The sequence below is a fragment of the Chenopodium album genome, chromosome 26, assembly GCF_948465745.1.
Source record: "Chenopodium album chromosome 26, dcCheAlbu1.1, whole genome shotgun sequence".
In the NCBI taxonomy this organism is placed as follows: Eukaryota; Viridiplantae; Streptophyta; class Magnoliopsida; order Caryophyllales; family Amaranthaceae; genus Chenopodium; species Chenopodium album.
This window is the reverse complement of record NC_137859.1, coordinates 26857930-26881828: the sequence shown is the minus strand read 5'-3', so window position 1 is coordinate 26881828 and position 23899 is coordinate 26857930. Positions and strand designations below refer to the sequence as shown.

General features: G+C 38.5%; 1 protein-coding gene across 1 annotated transcript; it reads left to right on the top strand.

Annotated features, from left to right (window-relative positions):
* Positions 1–13999: 13999 nt before the first annotated feature.
* Positions 14000–23018, top strand: LOC145617477 (DEAD-box ATP-dependent RNA helicase 57-like). The gene is made up of 12 exons (XM_081672180.1): positions 14000–14287; positions 14897–15014; positions 15112–15230; positions 15404–15495; positions 16942–17038; positions 17202–17282; positions 17373–17605; positions 18823–19017; positions 19825–19915; positions 21070–21192; positions 21678–21828; positions 22581–23018. Exons 1-12 carry the CDS (start codon positions 14210–14212, stop codon positions 22784–22786), a joined length of 1584 nt encoding a protein of 527 aa, XP_081528306.1. The 5' UTR covers positions 14000–14209; the 3' UTR covers positions 22787–23018.
* The last annotated feature ends 881 nt before the right edge of the window (positions 23019–23899 follow it).

Here is a 23899-nt window from a genome sequence, read left to right as displayed (position 1 = left end):
TACTGATTTTCCTTTGCTTTGTTCTCATCCTAACCACCCGGAGATGATGGGATTCATGAAGCTGGTTGACGCCTTGAAGTATTGCATCATCAAGCTTCGGCGTGGCGCGAGTTGTCGAGGCGGTTCTAGTGACGTCCTTGAGGTATATTCACCTTTTTATTTTTGCCATTTGTTTTATCTTGCATCATTGACATCTTTGATTACATGTTTTTTCAGGAGCGACGGAGGTCCCGATCGCGCTCGAGGCACAGAGACTTGGACGAGGGGGAGCCTAGTCGTGGCAGACGATCTCCACAGGTTCGTCGGCATTCTCAGTCTCAGCGAGAGACGCCGCTTTCTCAGCCGTCTCGTGAGGCTCAGTGGCAGCAGCCTCAGCCTTCCCAGCCGTTTCAGCATTTCCAGGGTCAGTGGCAGCAACATTCATTTTCACAGCCTTCACAGCCTGAGTTCACTCCAGTCATCACTCCTGTGGATCGGGGCTTATATTCAGCTCCGTCGTCAGGGGGGATACCTTCACCTATGCCTGGCTTGTTTTCAGTTCCACTGTCTGGGACGATGCCTTCACCGACGCTTCCTACTTCATGGAGTCAGTCTTCGCCGTTTACCAGTTGGACGGGCCCTGCTCTGACCATGTCTTCTACTGGAGTTGTTGGGCCTAGTAGGGACACTACTCCTCGTACTCGGATGATGGAGGGACTCTTTGGTTCTCAGCCCCCGTATACTCAGGATACTCAGGCTGGAGATGATACTGATAGTAGTTCTAGAGACTTTTGACCGAGGGTTTATATTTGTACTTTGCTTGATGACACTTGACACTATCTATGTACTATGACTTACTTTGTATATTTTATTCACACTCTATTTTTTATTTTATTCAATGTGTATGTTAGTGTGTGCTTGAGACTAATTGTGTGTGCTGTGTGTTTATTAACGACGCAAAAAAAATACCATTATTTTTCGTAAGTGGAGGGTACCGACCTTCTCCCAAAAGAAAAAAAAACAAAAGAAACGAAACAATACAAAGGCTAATTTTACAACTTTCCCAGAATAAAAAAGGAGCGAGTTTAATAACTTCCCCAAAATAAAATGAAAAATAAAATGGAGCAAGTTTAGCAACATCCCCAAAAACAAAAATAAAAAGAAAAGAGCAAATAAAATAAAACAAAGCAAATAAGAAAAGAAAAGATAAAAACCTCCCCAAAACAAACTAAAAAGGGGGAGAATTTTATTGGGAATAAAAACTCTCGAAATAAGAGCGGAAAATAAATGGTAAGCAAAGATATCCGGAAAAATAGGTCAAGGATAAAAAATGAAAAGCGTGTGCGCACCGTGACACGTAATATTGTACCGTGTCACAGTAAATTGTCCCGTGACACGGTAGGGGTTTCCGTGTCACGGTGGAATCTCCCGTGTCACGGTGCACACTCCCGTGACACGGGGATAAAAAGTACAGCTGCGTTTTATACGCGTGTAACTTGATAAATTTTTACACGTTCCGTCCCTTTTTCGCCTATAAAATACGACTCATAATTCATGATATGCATAATTACAAAATACAAAATAATTAGAATTTCATATTTCAATAATAATGTCTCAGAATTTTGATAACATATTGCGTGATTGGTCGTATTCTTTGACTGCTGCTGACAAAAGAGAATTGGAGTTGTTTTATGTGAGAGGTTTATTAGCCCTGAGACATGTTGCGATTGAGCATGATTTTCTGAGGGCAGCCCTGGATTACTGGAGTCCAGAAACGCATTATTTTAAGTTTGATTATGACGAACTCTGCCCTCTGCCAGAGGAATTTGGTGCCATTTTTGGATTTCCTCCTAGGAATCTCGTTGCCATGCCTACTCTGCGCGAATACTATTATCAGGATTTTGAACGTCATCTGAATTTGAGAGATCCTGATTTGAATAGGATTGTGTGCGGCAATGAAGTAGATCTAGAAAAGCTTGCAAATTTATATTTTAATCGCCCTGTCTTTGAGTCATATCACGTATACCGTAGAAGGGCTTATATTTTTTGCATGTTTAGCAAGCTTTTATTTGCAAACGGTAGGGTAGGACATGCTTGTTTAGCGTCTGTGCTTGAACATGTTGAATCTGGAAGATCCCCTATGCCTACTTGCCTTGGAGAAACTTTGCGCGGCCTTGACGAAGCAAAATATGACCGGAAAGCCATCAGGAAGGGCTCTCTAGTACTGCTGCAGGTAAAGATGGCCTCTGATGAATTCCCGTGACACCTGGCAGGCACCGTGTCACGGTAAAGCTCTCCCCTGACGCGGTGCAATCTGCCGTGTCACGGTGGGAAATCTGCATTTATTTTGTTTTTTTTTTATTTTTTTTTTATTTTTTTTTACGGAACTGACTTCCCTCTTTTTTTTTTTTTTTTTTTTTTGTTGATTTGGTTGATGGAGCGTTTAGAACTCTTTAAAGCCCCCGACGATATTGAAGAATATGGTCCCAATGATCTTATCCGAAGAAAGAAAAATTACTCTGCAAACATGTCGTATGATGATTGGAAGGTGTTCTTTGCAAAGAGAGAATTTTCCATTCGATGGGTGGTGCCTTGGTGGAGACTTACTAGGATGGTTGGGACACATGATACACCGTATTGTCGTATTCCTAGTACATCAAAGTTGACTTTTTATTGTCCTTCTCGAGTGATGCGACAATATGGACTTGAACAAGTAATTCCACGCTATAATGATAGTCCTCGTGAAGTATCATTGCATGAAAGTAATGTTCACAAGTATGAGCTCTATTGGATTGCAAGACCTATGTGGACCGTTTCTGCGAGTGATCAAGCTCCTCCCCCCTTATCTAGTGCATACAAGGCATGGTTGAATCCTCGAAGTAGAAGGGAGAGGTTTGGATCACGTAAATTTGATATGAAAGAACGACTTGGAAGTAAGAAGGCGCCCCCTAAAGATCGTCTTGGTCCGAGAACACAAGGAATTGAGTTTAAAACTCCTATAATGCCTAAAAAGAAGACTTATGTGAAAGGAAAGGGTAAAGAAAAGATGGTTTATAGGGAAAAGCAACCTAGGAACTATAAGAGGGATGAAAGGGAGGAGAGTTCGACAAGGGGTGTGACGGTTCGGGCTACAAGGGGCACACTAATGGTGAAGGCCGACTTGGTGGACAAGAAAGATGAAGCTTCGAAAGTGAAGAAGGATTAGACCAATATTGCTTTGCTGTTATGATTTTAAGTTTTAAATAAGGCGTATGATGCCAATAATTGTAGTCACATTTATAGCATATTTATTTTTGCCTTAATTAAAAATTACAATGACTTTTTTTTTTTTTTAATATCCGAGTCTAGAAGTCGAACGCAATGGAAGAATAATAATAATTACCGAATATTTGAAAAAGTAACAAAAATGACTAAAATTACAGTATCTGCATTGCCGTGTCACGGAGAAATCTGCCGTGTCACGGTTAAAAAGAACGTGTCCCGGTGAAATGTGGTGCGCCGCGGAATCAGTTTGAGTGGCGCAGTATTAATGATCGAAGAACAGCTCTGCCGTGACGTGGCAGTTTCTGCCGTGACACGCTGACATCTGCCGTGTCACGGTGGGTTCTGCCGTGTCACGGTGGATTTTACCGTGGTGCGGTGGCTTCTACCGTGTCACGGTTGATTTTCCTTCATAAATTTGTTGCGTTTTTCTGCCTTATGTGCCATATTTATTCGACGAAGAAGGGATTTTTGTTTTTAAAGTGGCCGGGCCCCCTTGAGGGGTTGCCTACGTATCCTTTAAAAGGAATCAGGCCAAACGTAGCTCTATTGGGTCATGAACCCGTGTTAGGCATAAAACTTCTTGAGTTGATCCAAATTGGTTAAGTTGTGGAACTCGTTACCATCCATGTCTACTAATTGTGCTGCCCCGCCAGACAAAATAGATTTAACGATGTATGGACCTGACCAGTTCGGTCTAAATTTTCCTCTTGGATCAAGCACGTGTTTGCGAAGCGCTTTAAGCACCAAATCACCTTCCTTGATATTCCTAGTCTTGACTTTTTTATTGAAATGTCGTGCCATACGCTGTTGGTAGGTTTGGACGTGATGCAAAGCTGCCAAGCGTTTTTCGTCAAGTAAGACTAGTTCGTCATATCTTGCTCTAATCCAGTCGACTTCATCTAATTGGCTTTCCAGTGCAATTCGTAGAGAGGGGATTTCAAGCTCTATTGGTTGTACGGCTTCAACTCCGTAGACCAAAGAGAATGGGGTAGCCCCCGTTGATGTACGAACAGAAGTTCGATAACCCCAAAGGCGAAATGTAGCTTGCTTGGCCAATCCTTATAATTTTCCGTCATCTTTTCGATGATAGTTTTCACATTTTTGTTAGCTGATTCGACTGCACCATTTGTTTGTGGTCTGTAGGGTGATGATCTGTGATGTTTGATATGATATTTCTGTAGCAATTCTGCACACTCGGCTTGGAAGTGTGTCCCATTGTCACTAATCATTTCGTGAGGTACCCCATAGCGGCATATAATATTTTTCTCAATGAATTGAGCTACATGTTTTGCCGTTAACTTAGCATATGAGGCAGCTTCGACCCATTTAGTGAAATAATCGATTGCCACGAGGATGAATTCATGTCCTCCTTACCCTGGTGGCGTTATTTTGCCGATGATGTCGATACCCGAAGTAGAGAAAGGCCACGGGGAAGTATATGTGTAAAGAAGCGAAGGTGGAACGTGCTGTAGATTTGCGTAGACTTGACACTTCATACATTTCCTGACGTATTCGTGACAATCTCTCTCCATAGTAGTCCAATAATATCCTTGTCGTTGAATCTTTTGGACTAACATCTTAGCATTCATATGTGTTCCACATATTCCAGCATGAAGGTTCTCCATGGTCTTATATGTTTCTTTCCCGGCTATGCACAAGAGATTTCTCCCTAGCGCAGTTCTTTTGTGGAGTTCTCCCCTGATGAACACATACTGTGAGGCCAGGAGCCTCAAAGCACGGCGTGCCCTTTTATCAGTATTGGGAGGGTACTCACCCTTGGTCACATAGTTAAGGATATCCATATACCATGGTTCTTCATCTTCTTCTTGTGACTCTTGTTCATCATCAAGTGCATGAACATAGGCTGGCTCATATCTTCGCTCTATAGTTAGCGGCATCCTAATTGTGTCCGTTGGAATGCGCACCATTGATGCTAACTTTGCCAGTGCGTCAGCAAATTGGTTTCCTTCTCTAGGCAAGTACGTATATTCCACTTCATCTAGTTGCTCCGTGAGAGTTTCCAGATGAGCTTGATACGTAGCGAGACTTTCACTTCTCACCTTCCATCTCTTAGAGATCTGGTTAATGATTAGTGATGAATCACCGTAAATTCTGAGCTTCTTAATTCCCAAGGCCACCGCTGTTTCTAATCCCAAAATGCATGCTTCATATTCTGCGGCATTGTTGGTGACATCAAAGTCGAGTTTCATGGAAATTGGGATGTGTTCTTCACTGGGTGATACCAGCAAAACTCCTACACCACACCCTTTTTGGTTTGAAGCTCCATCGAAGTAGAGCGTCCATCTATCATCTTCAGTCATAAGCAGATCCTCGTCAGGGAAATCATACTCATCTTCTTCTTTCTCAACTTCTTCCAGTGGAAAGTCTGCTAGGAAGTCAGAAACCGCAGAACCCTTGATGGCCTTTTGTGGTACGAATTTTAAGTCAAACTGAGCAAGGTTGACTATCCATCTTGACAACCTACCATTGAGTGTTGCTTTTTCGAACAAGTATTTGAGAGGATCCATCTTGGACACGACATGTACTGTATGAGTAAGCATATAATGTCCTAATTTCTGTGCAGCCCACACAAGTGCGAGACACAATTTCTCAAGTAATGTGTATCGTGTCTCATATCCTTGAAGCTTCTTGCTCAAATAGTAGATTGCATTCTCCTTGCTTTCAATCTCTTGTGCTAGCATTGCCCCCATTGTTTCTCTTGTGACCGTAAGGTAGAGTCGAAGAGGAAAGTCAGGCATTGCTGGTGCTAGCACGGGTGGGTTTGACAGGTACTCTTTGATCTTGTCGAAAGCTTTTTGGCAATCGTCATCCCATGTCACTGGAACATTCTTCTTGAGTTTTTTGAATATAGGTTCGCATATCGCTGTGAGTTTGGATATGAACCTACTTATGTATTGCAATCTTCCAATAAAGCCTCGAATCTCCTTCTCGGTCTTGGGTGGCGGCATGGCCATGATTGCTTTGACTTTCGTGGGATCTATTTCAATCCCTCGAGAACTGATCACATAGCCAAGCAATTTGCCAGATGTAACTCCGAATGCACACTTTGCTGGATTTAATCTCATATTGTACTTGTGAAGTCTTTCAAAGAACTTGCGAAGTGCAATGATGTGGCCTGGGCGATCTTTTGATTTGACGATCATATCATCAACATAGACTTCCACCTCTTTATGCATCATATCATGTAACAGTGCTGTGGCTGCTCTTTGGTAGGTGGCACCCGTGTTTTTCAACCCGAATGGCATTACCGTATAGCAGTATGTTCCCCACTATGTGATGAATGTGGTTTTCTCCATGTCTTCCTCAGCCATAAGCACTTGGTTATATCCAGCGTAACCATCCATGAAGGAAAGGAGTGCATGGTTTGCTGTGTTGTCGACCAGAATGTCAATGTGAGGTAGAGGGAACCCATCTTTTGGACTTGCTTTGTTGAGATCCCTGTAATCAACACACATTCTGACCCTTCCATCCTTTTTTGGGACTGGAACCACGTTAGCTATCCATTCCGGATATTTGGACACTTTGATGAAACCTGTAGCTAGTTGCTTTCTGATTTCTTCTTTGATCTTGAGAGCTACGTCCGGCTTCATACGACGCAACTTTTGCTTGACGATCTTCATACCTGGAATGAGTGGTATAGTATGTTGTGCAATATCCCTGTCAATACCTGGCATGTCTTGGTAATACCAAGCAAATACATTAACAAATTCACTAAGTAAGTTAATTAACTCTTTGCGTTCTTCTTGACTTAGTGTTAATCCAATTTTTACTTCTTTGGTAGTCGTATCATTGGAAATATTGATTGTTTCTGTATCTTCGATAATTGCCGTTTTATTATCATGTTCTTCCATTGCTTTTATTATTTCTTTGTCAATTTTATCATTAGCAAAGCAATATTGATCAGGGTTAGGGGAATGACACACATCGTAAGCAAAGGTACTCATTTCATTAAAATCATTGGTTATTACATCAAGGAGGGCAAGGTCAGCTGCGACCTTGCCAGAATTATTTGGAAAAGAAAGGGAAGACTCAACAAGAGGCTCAGCACTAGAGGGAACTACAGAAAAAGACTCGATAGCAGAAAGGGGGTCGGCCTTAGATCCTAAGGGTTCATTAACAGACTCAAACTCGAACTCGGACTCAGATGATTCAGGTTCATCAAACATGGGGCCTTCGCCAGCGGTTACTTCAAGTTTTTCTCCATTTGGCATAGTGACCTTCACCGTCTTGCTCCATCCTTTCAGAGCACCATCAGCTGGGGCAATTAACTCCGAAGGATCAAAATCTTTGCTTGACATGACCGCTTGAATGAACGCAGAGTCGTCATTGTTGGTGGGCCTAGGTTCATTCTTTTCCAACCCGAAAAGAAGACTAATGCTCATATCATCGGAACCTGGGCTGGTTGGTTCTTCATCCGTTGGGGAAACATCACCTTCGTCAATGAAGTCACAATCCATGAACACCTCAATACCTGGTTCACGCTTCCCCTTGTAGATGAAAGGTTCAGGAAATTCATAGCACGGGAAGTTCTCTCCTTCCTTGACGAATTGACCATTGAGCGTGAGGGGATAGGGATTTATAGCCATCTCCTTATTCTCTTTTTGAGCTGCGTTCCGAGCAACCATCTTGATCACAGCTTGCTTCACATCTTCCTTTGTTGGTATGAATCCCAGGCCAAAGGTGTCCTTCTTTAACGAGCCTTGATGGCCCCATAGTTCAGCTATCTTCTTCTTGATGCCAAGGGTCATTCCAGGGAAGTGCCCTTGTTTCTTCATAATTGCATTGATATTATCTTTAGAATAGGGGTCAAACTCGAGGTGGCACTTCTCGTCTTCCTCGATCATAAGCACATCTTCTAAAGAAAATCCCCAGAGGTCCTCATCTTCCTCATCATGCTCGACATGAACAATAGGGGTATCAATGACTTGGATACGCATGGGAGAAGCATCAATGGTGATTGGAACTCCTCCAACTATAGCCTTAGCTTTCTGGTGCAGTGATGATGGGATCGCCTTCAACTCATGAAGCCAAGGGCGACCTAACAGTAGATTGAAAGAAGCCTTGATGTCCACCACCTGAAACTTGGTGCGACGTTCAATGGCTCCAGTAGTGATATTCAACATGATAGTACCCACGGCTTGACGGCGAGTATTATCATAAGCTCGGATTCCCTGAGTAGAGGGAATTAATTCTTCATCTTTTATGCCCAACTTCTTTGCAGTGCGCAACGGGCATACATTGATTGCTGAGCCATTATCAACTAGGCTCATGGGAATATTCATTTGCCTACATACCACAGTAAGGTGTAGGGCTTTGTTATGTTGATCCCCTTCCGGGGGCAAATCCTTGTCAGAAAAGGAAATCAAGTTGCTAGGACTTGGAAACTCAGTAGTGAGAAAGCTGACTAGTCCTTGAGGAGTCATGTCACTATCAACTCCTATCTTCACAAGAGCATTCATCACAGCCTTCCGATGCTCATGAGACGTAGCCAACAGCTTCCAAACATTCATTTCCACCTTGGTTTTCTGCAATTGTTTGATCACATCGTTGCTTACAGGGTCGATGGGATCAACTATTGGTTGTGCTTGCGGTGGAGGTGTGGATAGGGTAGGTTGCTGTAACCTTCCAGTTCTAGTGAGAACCTTGACTTCAGGATCTCCCCAAACATCTTCGCTATCTTTCAGACTGACAACGCCAAGAGATGAACAAACTATGTCTTTGAGATAGACGTCCTCATCATCACTATCCCAAATTCCGTTAACTTCTTCACAGCTTGAAATATAAACAACTTTCGGTAAGGGTTCATCCACAGGTTGGATGAGTGTTGACGGATCAAAGGAGACTTCATCTCCCATGATAGCCAAAGCATTGGAAAGAGGACCTGTTTGAATATTAGGCTTCTTCCCCCTGGAGGGACAGGAAGTTGATTAGCATCAATCAAGTCCTGGATCGCATCCTTCAACTTCTAACATTTTTCAATAGTATGACCTTTGCCTTGATGGAACTTGCAATGAGCATTGGGGTCATAGCTAGCGGTTCTGTTCTCTGGTCGAGGTTCTGGAAAAGGTCCAATTGGTATAATCAATCCTTGACTATGCAAGCGATCAAAAGCCGCATCATAAGTCATTCCCAAAGGCATGTAAACCCTCCTTGGCCTTTGGAATCTCTGAGGGGCAGCATTAAGAGCCAGCACATCATTGATGTTGACATTGTTGGTAGCATTATTGGGCTTGGAAGACGAAGAAGAAGGACTGTCGTTCTTCTTGTTTTTCCAAGTGTTATTGTTGTTATTGTTATTGCTACCAGCAGTCTTCATCAGTTCATCTTCGATATTGATTCCAATATCGTATATAGCTTCAAAAGTGTTCAGTGGCAGGAATTTCAAGTGTTGCTTATACTTGTGAGTCAGATTTGCAATGAACAGGCGAACCATTTCTTTCTCCTTGGGAGGATCCACCAAGAGTGCAGCTGTTTCCCTCCACCTGCTTAAATAAGTAGTGAAGCCTTCATTCTCTTTCTGTTTGAGAATGGAGAGTTCACGTTCAGAAGTTTTGGTTTAGATGTTACACTTGTAACGGTTCATGAAACTTTCAGTAACGTCCTCCCAAGTTGCAACATGCTTGGATTCCAAAGAGTAGAACCATTGCTGACAGGCATGCTCTAGGGAGAGAGGGAACACAGTAGGGAAGAGTGTTACATCTAACCCCTTAAGAGCCATAGTTGCAGAAAAGGCCTTCAAGTGAAACATAGGGTTATCAGTAGGCTTGAACTTGGGAATGTCAGTAGTGGAAAACTTCTCAGGGAGCATGTCCCTTATGTTCAGAGAAGTGGCAGGTTGTTCTACATAGGTGAACTCCTCAGAAATCTTACTCATTTGTTCTCTGATTTTGTCTATCGCAGCTGTAGCGGCATTGCTTTGATTGTTCTGCTCTACCGTGTGAACCCTGGTAGTGAGTGCTTCCATCATAGCAGATAACCTGTCAATGGCATGGTTAAGGTTTTCCATATCTTCCTTAGTGGCCATTGGTTAAAAGTAAATGGGAGATGGATTTCGTGGGGATGCTTGTGGTGGTTTTCTTGTACGCCTCTTAGGTTGTTGAGGTAGCGACTCAAACCGTAACAGTCTACCCCTGCTTCTTGACCAAGTGCTGTGACATTGAAATAAACGCACATTTAATGACTAGACTTATCCTTGACCCATCCGGAAAATAAGAAGGGAAAGAAGAAAAAAAAGAGTTTTGAAAACAAATAAAGCATGTATGGGAGGATACCATCCGACTTACTCCTTAAAAAACGGAAAATAGACGCAAGACTTTCCTAATGTACGGTCACGAACAAAATAGTGAAAGACTCGAGGAAAAAGTGTGTGAACTCGACACGACTTGTGAGTGATTATGTGAGGTTATGGACACGTGTTATGACCGTAAAGCTATACATGATACCAAACTGGACACATAGACCACATACGTACGCACACAGAACCAAAAAAGGACATATGGGACATTTTCCTGGGCACCGTGTCACGGTGCTGACTGTCGTGACACGGTACAATCCACCGTCAGACGGTAGAAAGTACCGTGTCACAGCACTGTTCACCGTGTCACGGCAGAATTGCTGTGACGCGGTGCTCAGTTCCAGGCCTTTTGTGACATTTTTCCAGATTTTAATTGATTTTATGGTCCGTTCTAATTACTAAGTGGAAATAAAAACACTCGGTCATAGATTAGTCCAAAAACAAAATGAACAAACACATGTGGGTTAGTACCAAATAAACCACATAGCATTTAGTCACGATGATGCAAAAAAGTTCTCAACCTAAAGTCAAGTTCCGTTCGACTATGGTCAAGCTTTGGGTGTCAAAAGGGTACCATGGTTAAGAGTTTGGACGCGTTAGCAAGGCAACCTCCCTTGAGGGTGTATGCCAACGAGCGGCTCCGCGAGTTCGTGATGAAATCGAACTCGACTCCATGGTTTGGGTGGATTTAATAACTCGGATGAACCCTTATTGCCATGAGCGTTTTTGGGTTGATAGAGCTTAAATCCCCCGGGGCTAAGACGTATGTAGAACACATACGGTTTTTCAGAAAAATCGAAGGAAGTCAACTGTGAGAAGAGAAAATAAGCCACCGGACTGATTTTAGGATTGCCGTTACACGGCAGAAATTCCCGTGTCACGGTGCAGTGCACCGTCAGACGGTACATTGTACCGTGACACGGCAGAGTTTGCCGTGACACGGCAGTCAGAAAATCTGATTGGTGCCCTATTTTTCTTTGTACGCAATCAAGTTGTTCAATTTTTCCTACGGGACATATCTAAATTCGATGTTAAAACGTCGATGCTTATGCAAAAATGCCAAATTAATCACAAGAATATTTTTCAAGAATCTTTCAAGTCTCATCCACTCATCTCGATTAAATACCGATCACTCAAATCGATAAATAACCAAGAATCCTCCCCAGTGGAGTCGCCAAATTGTAGGTGTCGTTTGAAGCGCGCCTACGTAAGCATGTTGTGAATATGCTTGGCACTCATAGGAAGTGGGAATTGACATAACGATTAGGGACACGATTAGGGACAAGGAAAGTAGGGAGCCGCCAACAAGTTTTTAAGGAACTTGTAAACTGTTCACGGATCATAAAAGGCAACCACGAAAAAGGGACAACGAAAGGCAACAACGATTGACCCGTGAAGGTTACACCCCATTCATAATCCATGAGATTACTAACTCCATATGGTTCGGAACCACGAAAGGAGGATCGGGGATGATGGTACGAAGTGAGTCATGGAGTCACATTCGCCCGTATTGGCCTCTACTCGATTCTTATATTGAAAAGTATTCCTGTGATCTCAAAGGCATACAAACAAAATATTCAATTTGCTCCAAACTATTATTATGCTAAATTGGTTGAATATTAATGCAACATATAATTCTAAAATATTGGTGATCACTTGATTAAACAATAAGATTAATGGAACCTAAACCGGTTGTCCAAATTATCTTATTAGGCGTGATTTTCAATTACATATTCCCTTCAAACATGCAATATGGTGATCATAATAACAATAGAATCAACATTAATATTGGAAGCAATATAGCAATAAATCCAACAATATAAAATCGTTAGAGAAATAATAGAAATAAAAGGAACATGATTCCTTACTTTGATTTTGTGCACCAAAGCTAGCAGCATGCTAGCAACCGCAAGCATCGCATGCTAGCAGCAGCTAGCAGCCGCAAGCATGCGTGCTAGCAGCAGCAAGTGGGGTGAGGGACATGTGGCACAAGGAGAGTATTAAGTGGGGAGCAAGTATGGTCCCCTACTCTCCATGTGGTCCTCACCACCCTTACATATGATAGTGCCACTTGTAGATTTATTATTAGTTTGTATCTTTATTTTAATATAACTTTAAAATAAATTGTGGAATTTCATGATCCCACATTGATGGGATAGAAATTCCTACTCACACTTTCCTCTAAAAATACCCACCTTAGGATTTGGAGAAGAGTGCTTGATCAGTGGGAGTGAAAAAGAGCATTGCATTTTGGAAAAAACTCTTAAACTCTATTAACACTCGGGTTTTGGTCGGACCTAGCTAACCCCGAGGTAGCGGACCTAAAAAGTCGGTGTTCGTCCTTTGTGGGTGGATACCGTTGGAGGCTTGTGTATTATCGGAGCTAGAGCTTTCAAGTACGAGCCTGTGTGTGAGGGCGAAGCACGCTTCAAAGGTAAATTTCGGTTTTACCCATTTGTGGTTTTCGTTATGCTTTATGGTTTTATTAATTGCGAGTGGTTCTTGGGTTGGGGTTGTTTCAGCGGTGAGTCGGACCCACCAAACCCCAACAAATTGGCTTTGTGTTTAGGGTTTTACAATACTCTGTATTTTTCATATGTACAGTAATGAAAAGGCACAATGGGTATTTATAGGTTATGAACACACTACCCATACTTTGACCTGACTCATCAAGCCCGGCCGATCGAACATGTGGGGTAAAAAATAACATGGAGTGTATTACTTTGACACTGTTACACTAATCTTACTCTCTTCACCGGCCTACCTGCGGACCCTACTACCTCCCAAAGCGACACTGCCCTATAGAGCGAGGGGGGGTAAGAAATCCACGCCAAACATAGAACATCGAAAGTTCGAAACATCGATTCGTTGGATTTGTATTACTCCCAACACTTAGGGATGGCAATGGATCGGATTCGGATCGGGTGGAGCTTCACCCGCATCCATCCATTACTCTAATCGCTCCATCCACATCCATCCGTCATCCGCTTCACCCATCATCCATATCCGTCCGTCCATCATCCGCGGATGAAACGGGTGGAGCGGATGATTAATGGATGAGTATTAAAGTGGAAAAAAAACTCACATAAACTCTAATTTTCGGTTATTTGTACAATAATTTTTTTATTTTATTAATACAAAATGTAATAATAACAATATATTGTTTGAAAAATTAATTTGCAACAAAAAAAAAAGTAATTTTCTTGCACATTTCATATTTTATTATTAAAATTCTTAGATTAAAAAATATAATATATGTTAAACGGGTGGGTGGATGGTTAGCGGGTGAAAAAAGTATCATCCACATCCGATCCGACCCATCACCCGCTTCATCCGTCACCCGCTTCTCATCCATTTAATTCGGGTTTTCGTCCATTTATTTATAGCGGGTGGAGCGGGTTTGTGGATATCCACTTAATATTGCCATCCCTACCAACACTCACTAGTCCATCAACAGACCACCCGAAACCCTTAACTGCCCCTCCTCCACCCTCGAAATCCTAGTCGCTAGGAGAAATTCCGACATTCTTCATCGTTCAACAGACGACACCCTCAAAGATTTCGAAAATTAAACCCTAAATTACGGCATTTTTCTTCTGTGTCTCAAACCAAAACCTTAAATTTCGACAATAAATTTGAGTTTAGATTACAATGGAAGATACCTCCTTCTTATTTGCAGGCCTTAAATTCGACAAAAAAAAGTTTGCCAAAGATTTCCAGAAGTTTAAGGTATTCCATTATACTTTTTTTTAAAAAAAAATTTCTTTATTTTTGTATTAATATTTGCTCATTATATTTTTCAATGTTGAATTTTATTGTATGAAATTGATGGATGAACAACAGTTCAAGGGAATTACTTTATATGGAGTACCAATTTTTTCTTATTAATTTATGCTCTACGTAGTTTGTTTTTCATTGCTCATTTAATAGGGTTTTTCTTCAATCTGTAAAATTGATAGGATGAACTGCTGCTCAAATTTGTCTGTCTAATTGCAATTTTTTTGGGGGTTTCTTAATTTAACTGAGTTTGGTTGGAGAAGCTGGAATTTGCAATGATAGTGTGGCTAAGTGAGTTAGAAACGAAGCAGTAGGGAGTTAATTGTAATATGCTAATTTCAATATTCTATTATTTGTAGTATGTCGTTTACACATGATACAAAATAAAATTTAATGCAATACTCAACTTGATCTATTGATGAATTGATGGATTGAGAAAAGGGAAAGCTGCATTAATTTGGAAAAACTGATGCAATGGTTATTGCTTAAAATTTGACGTTCTATATCTTTGTGTTTTGTTCCTTTCTTAAATTTTTTGTTATTTTTTTTCTCTATACCTAGGGGTATAAAGAAAACACAGCTTTGGAAGTGAATCTGGATTTTGTTGACGATGCTAAAAATGAATCAGAAGTAGGAAAAAAGTCCATTAGGAAGAGAAAAAGAAAGGGCACTACTGGAGGTAACATTTTTGTATGTCAGCTTGATGATATGAGTTTGTGATTGAAACTCAAATTTGTTAATTATTTTTGTTGCATTTTTTTAATTGTTTGGTTCAGGATCAGTGGAGGGATTTAGTGTCTTTAATAAGAGCGCCAGTGCAGTTAATGAAACTGAACTAAATGACGAGGAAGAGGAGAAGCTTTCTGAAAAGAAGGAAATTTTCCGGCAGCTTCAGGTCTTATTTTGTTTTAATGTTGCTTTCCCGACTCATACTAGCATGCTATTTGATTAGGACTTAACTTTAATGTAATGTTGCCATCTCTAGAGTTTTGCCTAGTGCTACTGCTGACATAACTATGCTAAATATACATGCTGAACCCTGGTATCAATGTTTCTCTTAACTTACAGCGTGATGCACTTCTGCGGAAAGATCATAAAATTCATATTTCTGGGAGTAATGTTCCATCTCCTCTCCAAAGCTTTCAGGAGCTTAGTACTAGGTGAGTATTTGATTTGCAACTTATGAACTACGTGTTACTTATTTATGAAAATCTAGTTTCCTCTTCCAGCTCTGATTTTAATTATTTTGTTCATGAATTTCAATGCGATGTTTGAATAATATCGAAATAATTTTGGAATTATGAAGATGTTCATGTCTCTTTGATTTGAATCATTGTCGTGGGACTGAACCACAAAAATCTGTACACTAGGGCCATTTTCTCTATTCTTGCCACCGTTTTTGGAGTATGTTCATCCACAGTGATGATTATAAGCATCTTGTGGTTTTTCCTGTTTTCTTTATGCAGCCATGTACTGCAGTTTTCATGTAGTCGTTTAAGAATTTTTATTCTGTAGGTCTAAAAGTTGAGTTATAGTAGCTGAAGGAGTTTCATTGTGTGAGATCCTCATGCAAATGTATCTAATTTCCTTCAAAATTTACATCACATTATGGCTGTAGCAAGAAAAAATTTAGGATGCAAAAACCCAATAAAATTGCAATTGTGAATGATATATTTTCTTCTTTTCATATTACTTGACACTTATCTTGGCATGTTTGCCAATGCATGATTTCTGTAATTAATATCTTTAATTATCAATAGGCAGATAATATATTTAGTCAATATTCAGACTATATGCATTGAGACATATCATACAGATCTGCATGACTATTTTTTATATAAATCTCAAAGGAAGTCAAAGTCACCTATTAGTGCTCAAGTAACCATGTCGATTAATAAGGAACTGTGGAAATATAATTTACTTGTTCACTTTCGCACATTGTTGTAAGTTTTGTGTCTGCAATTAAAGCAGAATTCTTGTAATGCCTTCTCTTTACCAGGCATGACTGTCATGTTGTTACATTTAGAGCACTCCTACCCATGAAGAATTTTTCCTTGTGAGGAAAAAAAAGTTCATCACCAACTTCTATCTGTGGGGAAAATGTTTTCCTCACAAGGATTTCTCACCTGGTGAGGTAAAATGAGTTTCTTCATGAGGTCTCTGTTACCCAAATTACCCTGAACCCATATAAAAAAAATAAAAATTAGTGACAACTATTCTATCTACCCAAAGGCACCGTTTAACAGGTTGACTTTGAATGACATTCAAACTAACAATTTTGGGTGAAAACCATCATTGGGTGGTTTTGAATTTTTGAGTAGGAGAAATTGAACTTAGGGGTGGCTTATTTTATATTTTTCTACTCAAGGGTGGTAATGGGAATTTGTCCCTCACTTGGATTGGTTTTGGGTTAAACTTTTTAATGAACAGGCCACCTCTCTTTTCAGTTTTTTTTCTTAATCGTTGTAGCCTCTTAACCTTTGCCTCACAGATAAAAAAATATATAAGAAATGTAAAGATAAAAGCAAAACAAAGCAGTAGAGGAAGTGATATTCTAAATTTGGGGTCTAGTTTGAGATTATAACCGATCTTTGTTTCTTGAATAGATACGGATGCAAACCCTTTTTGCTACGAAATTTAGCGGAACTCGGATACAAGGAGCCCACTCCAATTCAAAGGCAGGCTATTCCAGTCCTTCTATCCGTATGCCTTCTTTTCAATCTATCCATGCTGTCATCTTGGCTTCTGTGTCTTCTATTCTTTTGATTCTTGTTACTTTTGTTGATTTTCAGTGTAATCCACTTTTTTTGTAAAAAGGAAAACAAAAATTTACGTGTTGCATGCTGTGAACTGAATATTTCTGCAGGGACGTGAATGTTTTGCTTGTGCGCCCACTGGCTCTGGAAAGACTTTGGCATTCATTTGTCCTATACTAATGAAACTTAAGGTATGCCTCCTGTGTATCTCACATATGCGGATAATATGGTGATTTGTGATAGAAAATGATTTTGTAAATGTCTTCTATTTGAATAAGCAGCATGGGTTAAAAGATCGTGTTCGTGCTGTTGTTATTTGCCCTACTCGTGAACTAGCAGCTCAGACGGCTAGAGAAAGCAAGAAACTTGCTCAAGGAAAGAACTTTTATATAAAATTAATGACTAAAGAGCTTTCCAGAAGTGCTGATTTCTCAAAAGTGCCTTGTGATATACTTATATCAACGCCACTTCGCTTAGAGTTTGCAATTCGCAAAAGGAAGCTTGATTTAAGCAGGTATGTGTACATTTCATTCAAGGCTGATTTTAGATGATCTGGGGATGAGGTATGTATTTGATTGTGAAACTCACGCCTTGCAAGATGTACGGTTCCAACCTCACCCAAGACCCCTTGCACTTAGTGCCAGGGGCTGACAAGGGATAATGAGTTGAAAATGTCAAAAGGACCAAAATACCCAGAATTTATGAACCAAATCGAAGAAAATTTCCTCTGTTAATTGCAATAAGTTTTTTAGTTTTGTAAGAATCAGAAAATAAATTTTAAAGCTCAAAGGAGCCTTTGCACCTAGGTGCACCTAAGTCAACTGCAACAAATGATCAATGCAAAAAGTCTAGGTGGATCTAAAGTTTAGTACGAATCCTAGGGAGGGTCCCCTTTGGATACATTTTTAAAATTTTTTTTTTTTCCCTCGAGATTGTGGGAAAAAAAAAAAATCACCCAACACCACTCACATTGATTAGGTTTTTGATTAGGCTTTTTGGAATGGAGCCATTATATATCCATGGTTCATTTGACAAAATCGAAATGAATTAGTATGATAGCCATGCCAGATTGAAGACACATAATCATCAGTATTGTGAGTTTGGTGCTACATCTATTTTATTTTTTGTTTTAAAAAGCATGACATAATTCTAAAGTGGATAAAAAAAATTAAAATAAAACCTCAACCCAAAGGAACAGTCCAAAATTATTATATATGTCCAATCAACAAAATAAAAAATTGACTAAAAGAAAAATAAAAAAGCAAATATAGTCAAATCAAACTACTAGATCATTACATAATGAAATGCATTACCAATGCTATCAAATTTAAACAATTAAAGGCTTATCTAGCTTACAAAAAGAACTATATTGGTAAAACAGTTGCTGGGGTGCATCTGGTTTTCCTAAAGCACTATTTCGCAGTTTGTTGTACTTTAGCTCTTAATTCACCTGGTAGTTTGTACTGTTGATATATCTATTTGAAATGTTGAACATGGATTTCGATGAAATAAAAGTACAAGAATTGTCAATTCTAGGCTCATTATTAGATTCTGCTAACATCCACAAATAGTTTTCTAGACTAAAGAATTTTGCAGACAGTGTGGGATCAGTTGATCCCAAATGTATGTTGATTGACCTAGATCATTTTCAGAATATTCATTCTTCTTAAATTATGTTTAAAATAATACACCCCCCCAAAAAAAAATGACCATCCAATTTTCTTTCTGCAGGGTTGAGTTCCTTGTTCTTGATGAATCTGATCAGCTGTTTGAGCTTGGTTTTATGAAGCAGATCGATTTTGTTGTTAAAGCCTGCTCAAATCCCTTAGTGATTAGAATGCTGTTTAGTGCGACTTTACCAGACACTGTTGAAGACCTTGCACGGACATTAATGCATGATGCTGTGCGGATTATTGTTGGCAGAAAGTAAGTATGAGTATTTTATTGTTTAAGTTACACATATTTCTGTTTCCATTTGAGAAGCATTCTTGATAGACCTGAAAGTGAAAACTTGAAGTGATTGTTAATATGTAATCTTATGTGCATTGTAAAGAAGTAAGGTGACAGCAACAAAAGCAAGTATAAATCATGTCTTTGGAAAGGTTTTAAGAGGCTTAGTTTAATTCATATCTTTTATGAGATTAAACTAGTAGAAAAATATTTCTTAAAGACCTTGATTGGGGACATTTTCGAAAATATTAGAGTTATTATGGATCATTTTTATTTTACCATTACTAATCTTTATTTTACCTATCTTACTAAGGTTGCCAATCTGTAACCTGAATCATTTTCATCTGCCAAGTGAGCTCTTTTGTATTAGGTTGTAGAGTATAATTTTGTGTCTTGTAAGGGTTAGACCACTGTATGTTTAAAGCAAAAAGTGATCTCATTAGAGATCTATAAAAGTATGCTTCCTTCCTTCCCCTGTAAATTGAAGTCAATGTAGAGGCTCTCCTCCTGCCTCTGACAAAAGACTTTTATCTTTTCTTACAGCTCTTTGGAAACAATAGAAACCAACTTAGTGAATATATATTCGAATTCTCTGAAATGTTAATATATTTAGTGTTTTCTGGTGAGTGTTATGTGTATCTGCTTTGCATATTATATATGTTCTTAGAGTGACTTTGGCCTTCAATTCTGTTTTTTTTTGTTCTGTTCTGCTTTTCTGTGAATCTTTCCCTTCCTCTTATCTGATATTGCACGCTGTCTAATTTGCCTTTGATGTTTGATTAGGAACACGGCTTCTCCATCAGTAAAGCAAAAGTTAGTTTTTGCTGGAAGTGAAGAAGGGAAATTTCTTGCTTTGCGTCAGATTTTTGCCGAGGTAGGCTTCTGACAAGTGACGTAGTGTTATTGCTGGCTTTGCTGCTGTTAGAAACCCCTTATTGTTCGCTAATATTCTTTCCTTAGTTGGTACTTCCTCCGTTTATAATAACATGCAACATTTTGACTTTCATGCTTCTCAACATATTGCTTTGTTATATAATGTTTTATTTTTTAAATTTCTTTTCATGTCTAATTAGTAAATATTATAAAAATTTAATTTTAGTATGATGGACATGTCATTCATGTTTCCAGTTTAAATATACCCAAAAAAAAAAAAAAAAAAAAAGGATGTCAACCTGCATTATTAAGAAGTCGAATCTACGAGTCACTTGTTGCTAATTTGAATTTGTTATTTTTCATCTTATACTAGCGGCATAGATATTCTCTCTCCATCCTTAATTTGGCTGACACACATTTCTCTTAGGGCCATTCATACTTTGTTGACACACTTGGACTTTTTTCCTTAAAAGGAATGGTCCCTCTAATTTTTTGTATCTTCAGTCTCTTGTTATTGGTCCCACTTTTTTTTCCCAATTTCTATGAAAACAATTACTACCTCCGGTCCAAGTTAGTTGTAACTTTGGGGTATTATTTGTGAGATATAAAATATTCCAAAGTTGCAACTAACTTGGACCGGAGGTAGTAAAAATTTAACGCGCGACACCCCACTGACTACAATTAAAAATTACCTCACTGCAAACCTTTACAAAATAAAATACCAAAGTCGATAAAAATGCCTAGAACTCTGTGCTGGTCAAACTGTGTCAACTAAATAGTAACTGAATGACTAATTCTGATTGGTTACTACAGGTGAATTAAGTTCTAAGTCAATGTAATGGAAATAAATTGTGATTGACAAAGAGATTTTGTTTATGCACTTTAAAAGGATTATTTTTGCTGTAATTTTGGCATGTTGTCAACATTATTGGTTGTTTGTAAATAAAAAGTTAAAATCCATTCTAGTGTAAGGGTTTTATTTTATGATATTTCTATTGTCATAGTAAGCAAGTATGTCATGTTACAAAGTGCTTTGGATAAATTTCAAGGTTTTCTTATGTGACCGTACACTCAATATTGCTTGCTTCAGATTCTATATCTAGTTTACATTCTTTACACCAGTCTAATAGTATCTCTCTATTTCCACATAAACAGTGTCTGAATCCACCAGTCTTAATCTTTGTGCATAGCATGGAACGTGCTAAAGAGCTTTGTAGAGAACTGGCGTGTACTGATATCAAAGTGGATGCTATCCATAGTGATCTGCAAGAAGCACAGGTAATACTATTCCTTATGGAGTAAGCTGCTTGCTTGGTTCTTTATTTGGTATGAGCATTGTGTACTTTAAACAAATTATTTCCTACTTTCTTCAGCATTAATGTCACCTGAGCTTGGAAGACTTTTTTTTTTTTTTTTTTTTTTTTTTTTTTGTAAATAATAATGGCTAAATACTGAAGAGAATTGCTTATTGCATAAAACTACAATTAGATGAATATTTGAATAAGGTTGAGATATCATGTGGAACTATCAATTAATAGAAAGAAGGTTGAATCATAATCAGTTAATGGTGGATGTTGGTTTTAAACAGTCCATTGACATATGTTATTATAGTCCATTATGTACTATATTCTTTCTTGCAGTAATTACTGATCTGTCTGCTTCTCTTTTTTCTGGTTGAAACATTTTTATTGTTGCATGGTTTGATACTTAAATCTTTTAACACTTTTCCATTGATATTGTGTTTTTCGTTTAATCATGTGCAGCGGGAGAATGCTGTTGATAATTTCAGGGCTGGTAAAACTTGGGTTTTGATTGCCACTGACGTCGTTGCTCGTGGTATGGATTTCAAAGGTCTCAACTGCGTGATTAATTATGATTTTCCAGAGTCAGCTGCTGCTTACATCCATAGAATTGGTATGTTTAAATTTCTCTTACTATGTGCATTATTTGTGATTGTTGTTGATTCTGCTCAGTATGCAGAGTCAACATTGTGTGGTTTTATATTTTGGAGAACTATGCAATGCCCTGATGTTCTTTCTCCAAGGAAAACATATTCTGAAATTTGGGAGAAAAATTTGTAGGATTTAAATCTATGATTTTGATCAACTCTTGGTGATTTTGCTGTCTTTTTTCTGGTTGAACCCACCGGTTAATTGGCTTCTGCTTGTCCTTCATATGTTGACCAATTAGAGGATCTCTATGGTGGCACACTTTTTTATCTTAGTCATTACTAGATTTACTACAGTTACCATCTGCTTGATTTTGGTTTCAAGAATCAGTGTAGCAATTTGTCATTTGAACATTTAAGTTCCTTGTTGAATCTCAGGAATGAATAATTAGTTTAGATGCCATGGGCATTGGTCACTGATAAATTTTCGTCTGACTGAAAAACAATTTTTTGTGAAGCATTTGTCCGTTTAACTCGAGTTATTAAGTTAACGTTCTGTAATGTTTCTACTGGTAGAGCTGGTCCTGGGAGAGGTGGCGCAATTTGTCATTTGAACACTTTAAGTTGTTGATTGTCAGGAATGAATATTATCTTAGATGCCATGGGCATTGATCACTAATAATTTTTCGTCTGTGATTAAACCAATTAAAAAACTATGTGGAAAGCATTTGTCTGTTTAACTTGGATTCTTAGTTAATGTTCTGTGCTGTTTCTACAGGTCGAGCTGGGAGAGCTGGGAGAGAAGGAGAAGCCATTACCTTTTATACAGAAGTAGATGTACCATATTTGCGCAATTTAGCGAATATTATGTTAGAGTCTGGGAGTGAGGTACCATCTTGGATCATGTCTAAACCCAAAGCCAAATGGAAGAAGCATCGCCCAGTTAGAAATTCTATATTTTCTGGTCCTGCTGATGGGAAATAGTGGATGGTAATTTAGCAAAAGATGTAGGAAGTCATCATATAATTTTTATTTTTTGTTACTGTTTTCTCCTGAGTCCTACCCTCTTACTCCAATTTTGTCTAGAAAGCTAACATGTTCTGTGTTTCCTATTTATTTTAGGAAATTTTATAAGGTTTGTTTCACTACATTTGTAACTTTATGCGATTTGCATAGCTCAAATTAGATTGCGTGACTATGGTTGTTAGTTGCTCTATCTTCCAACATGTTTTATTTTATTACTCCCTTTCCCTAATTACTTGCGTCATATGACTTTTCATGATCTCCAAAACACGCCTTAAAACATATATGTATAAAAATATGTATTTAGTGGGTAAAAATTACTCTGTATTAAAATTAGAGACGAATTTAACGAGATTCAACATAACTATATCTTCTTTAATTGATTAACGGTAATTAATGATCAAAATATTTAAAGTTCAACCCAAAATAATTTGAAAGGAGGGAGTTTATTTGTTTTCAATTATTTCAACTAGTTGGCATTTGTTTGAAGATATATTAGCAAAGTGTATTTCTTCCCTTTCCTTCACTGTCTCCCTAAATTCCTATCAAATCAAATCTGTTCATTTTCAGTCATTGAGAAAATTATTAAATCAAATTCAATCCTTTTCACAAGCTTTTTTTTTTTTTTTTTTTTTTCCTATATATAACTAAAACCTTGTTCACCAATCACCGTTACACATATGTTTAAAAAAAAATGTTTGAAAGTTCAACGGTAAAAAAAAGTATGACCTTCAATTACCCTTTTTTGTTTTAAAATAAATGTCTCAATCAAACTGAAAACGTACGTTAATTTAAAACTTCGACTAATAATATCTTTAAATATTTAGAACTATATATTATAAAAAGCTGATATTTGGAAATTATACATTGATACGATTCTAACAAGCATAAAAATAATTATATTTTTTCTGTTATTTATAAATCATTAACGCTAATCGAAATGACTTAAGTAAATAGTGCAAAAAGTCAAAATGAAATATTTAGTTTGAAACGGAGGGAGTGCATTTTACGCATGTACAAGTCTACTTGCACAAGCCAATTGTAACTATATATATATATATATATATATATATA

Coding starts and splice junctions, on each gene's coding strand:
- LOC145617477 (XM_081672180.1), top strand. CDS start 14,210: ATGGAAGATACCTCCTTCTTATTTGCAGGCCTTAAATTCGACAAAAAA. Junction 19,018..19,824: donor CGGATTATTGTTGGCAGAAA/GTAAGTATGAGT, acceptor ATGTTTGATTAG/GAACACGGCTTCTCCATCAG. Junction 21,193..21,677: donor GTGATCTGCAAGAAGCACAG/GTAATACTATTC, acceptor AATCATGTGCAG/CGGGAGAATGCTGTTGATAA.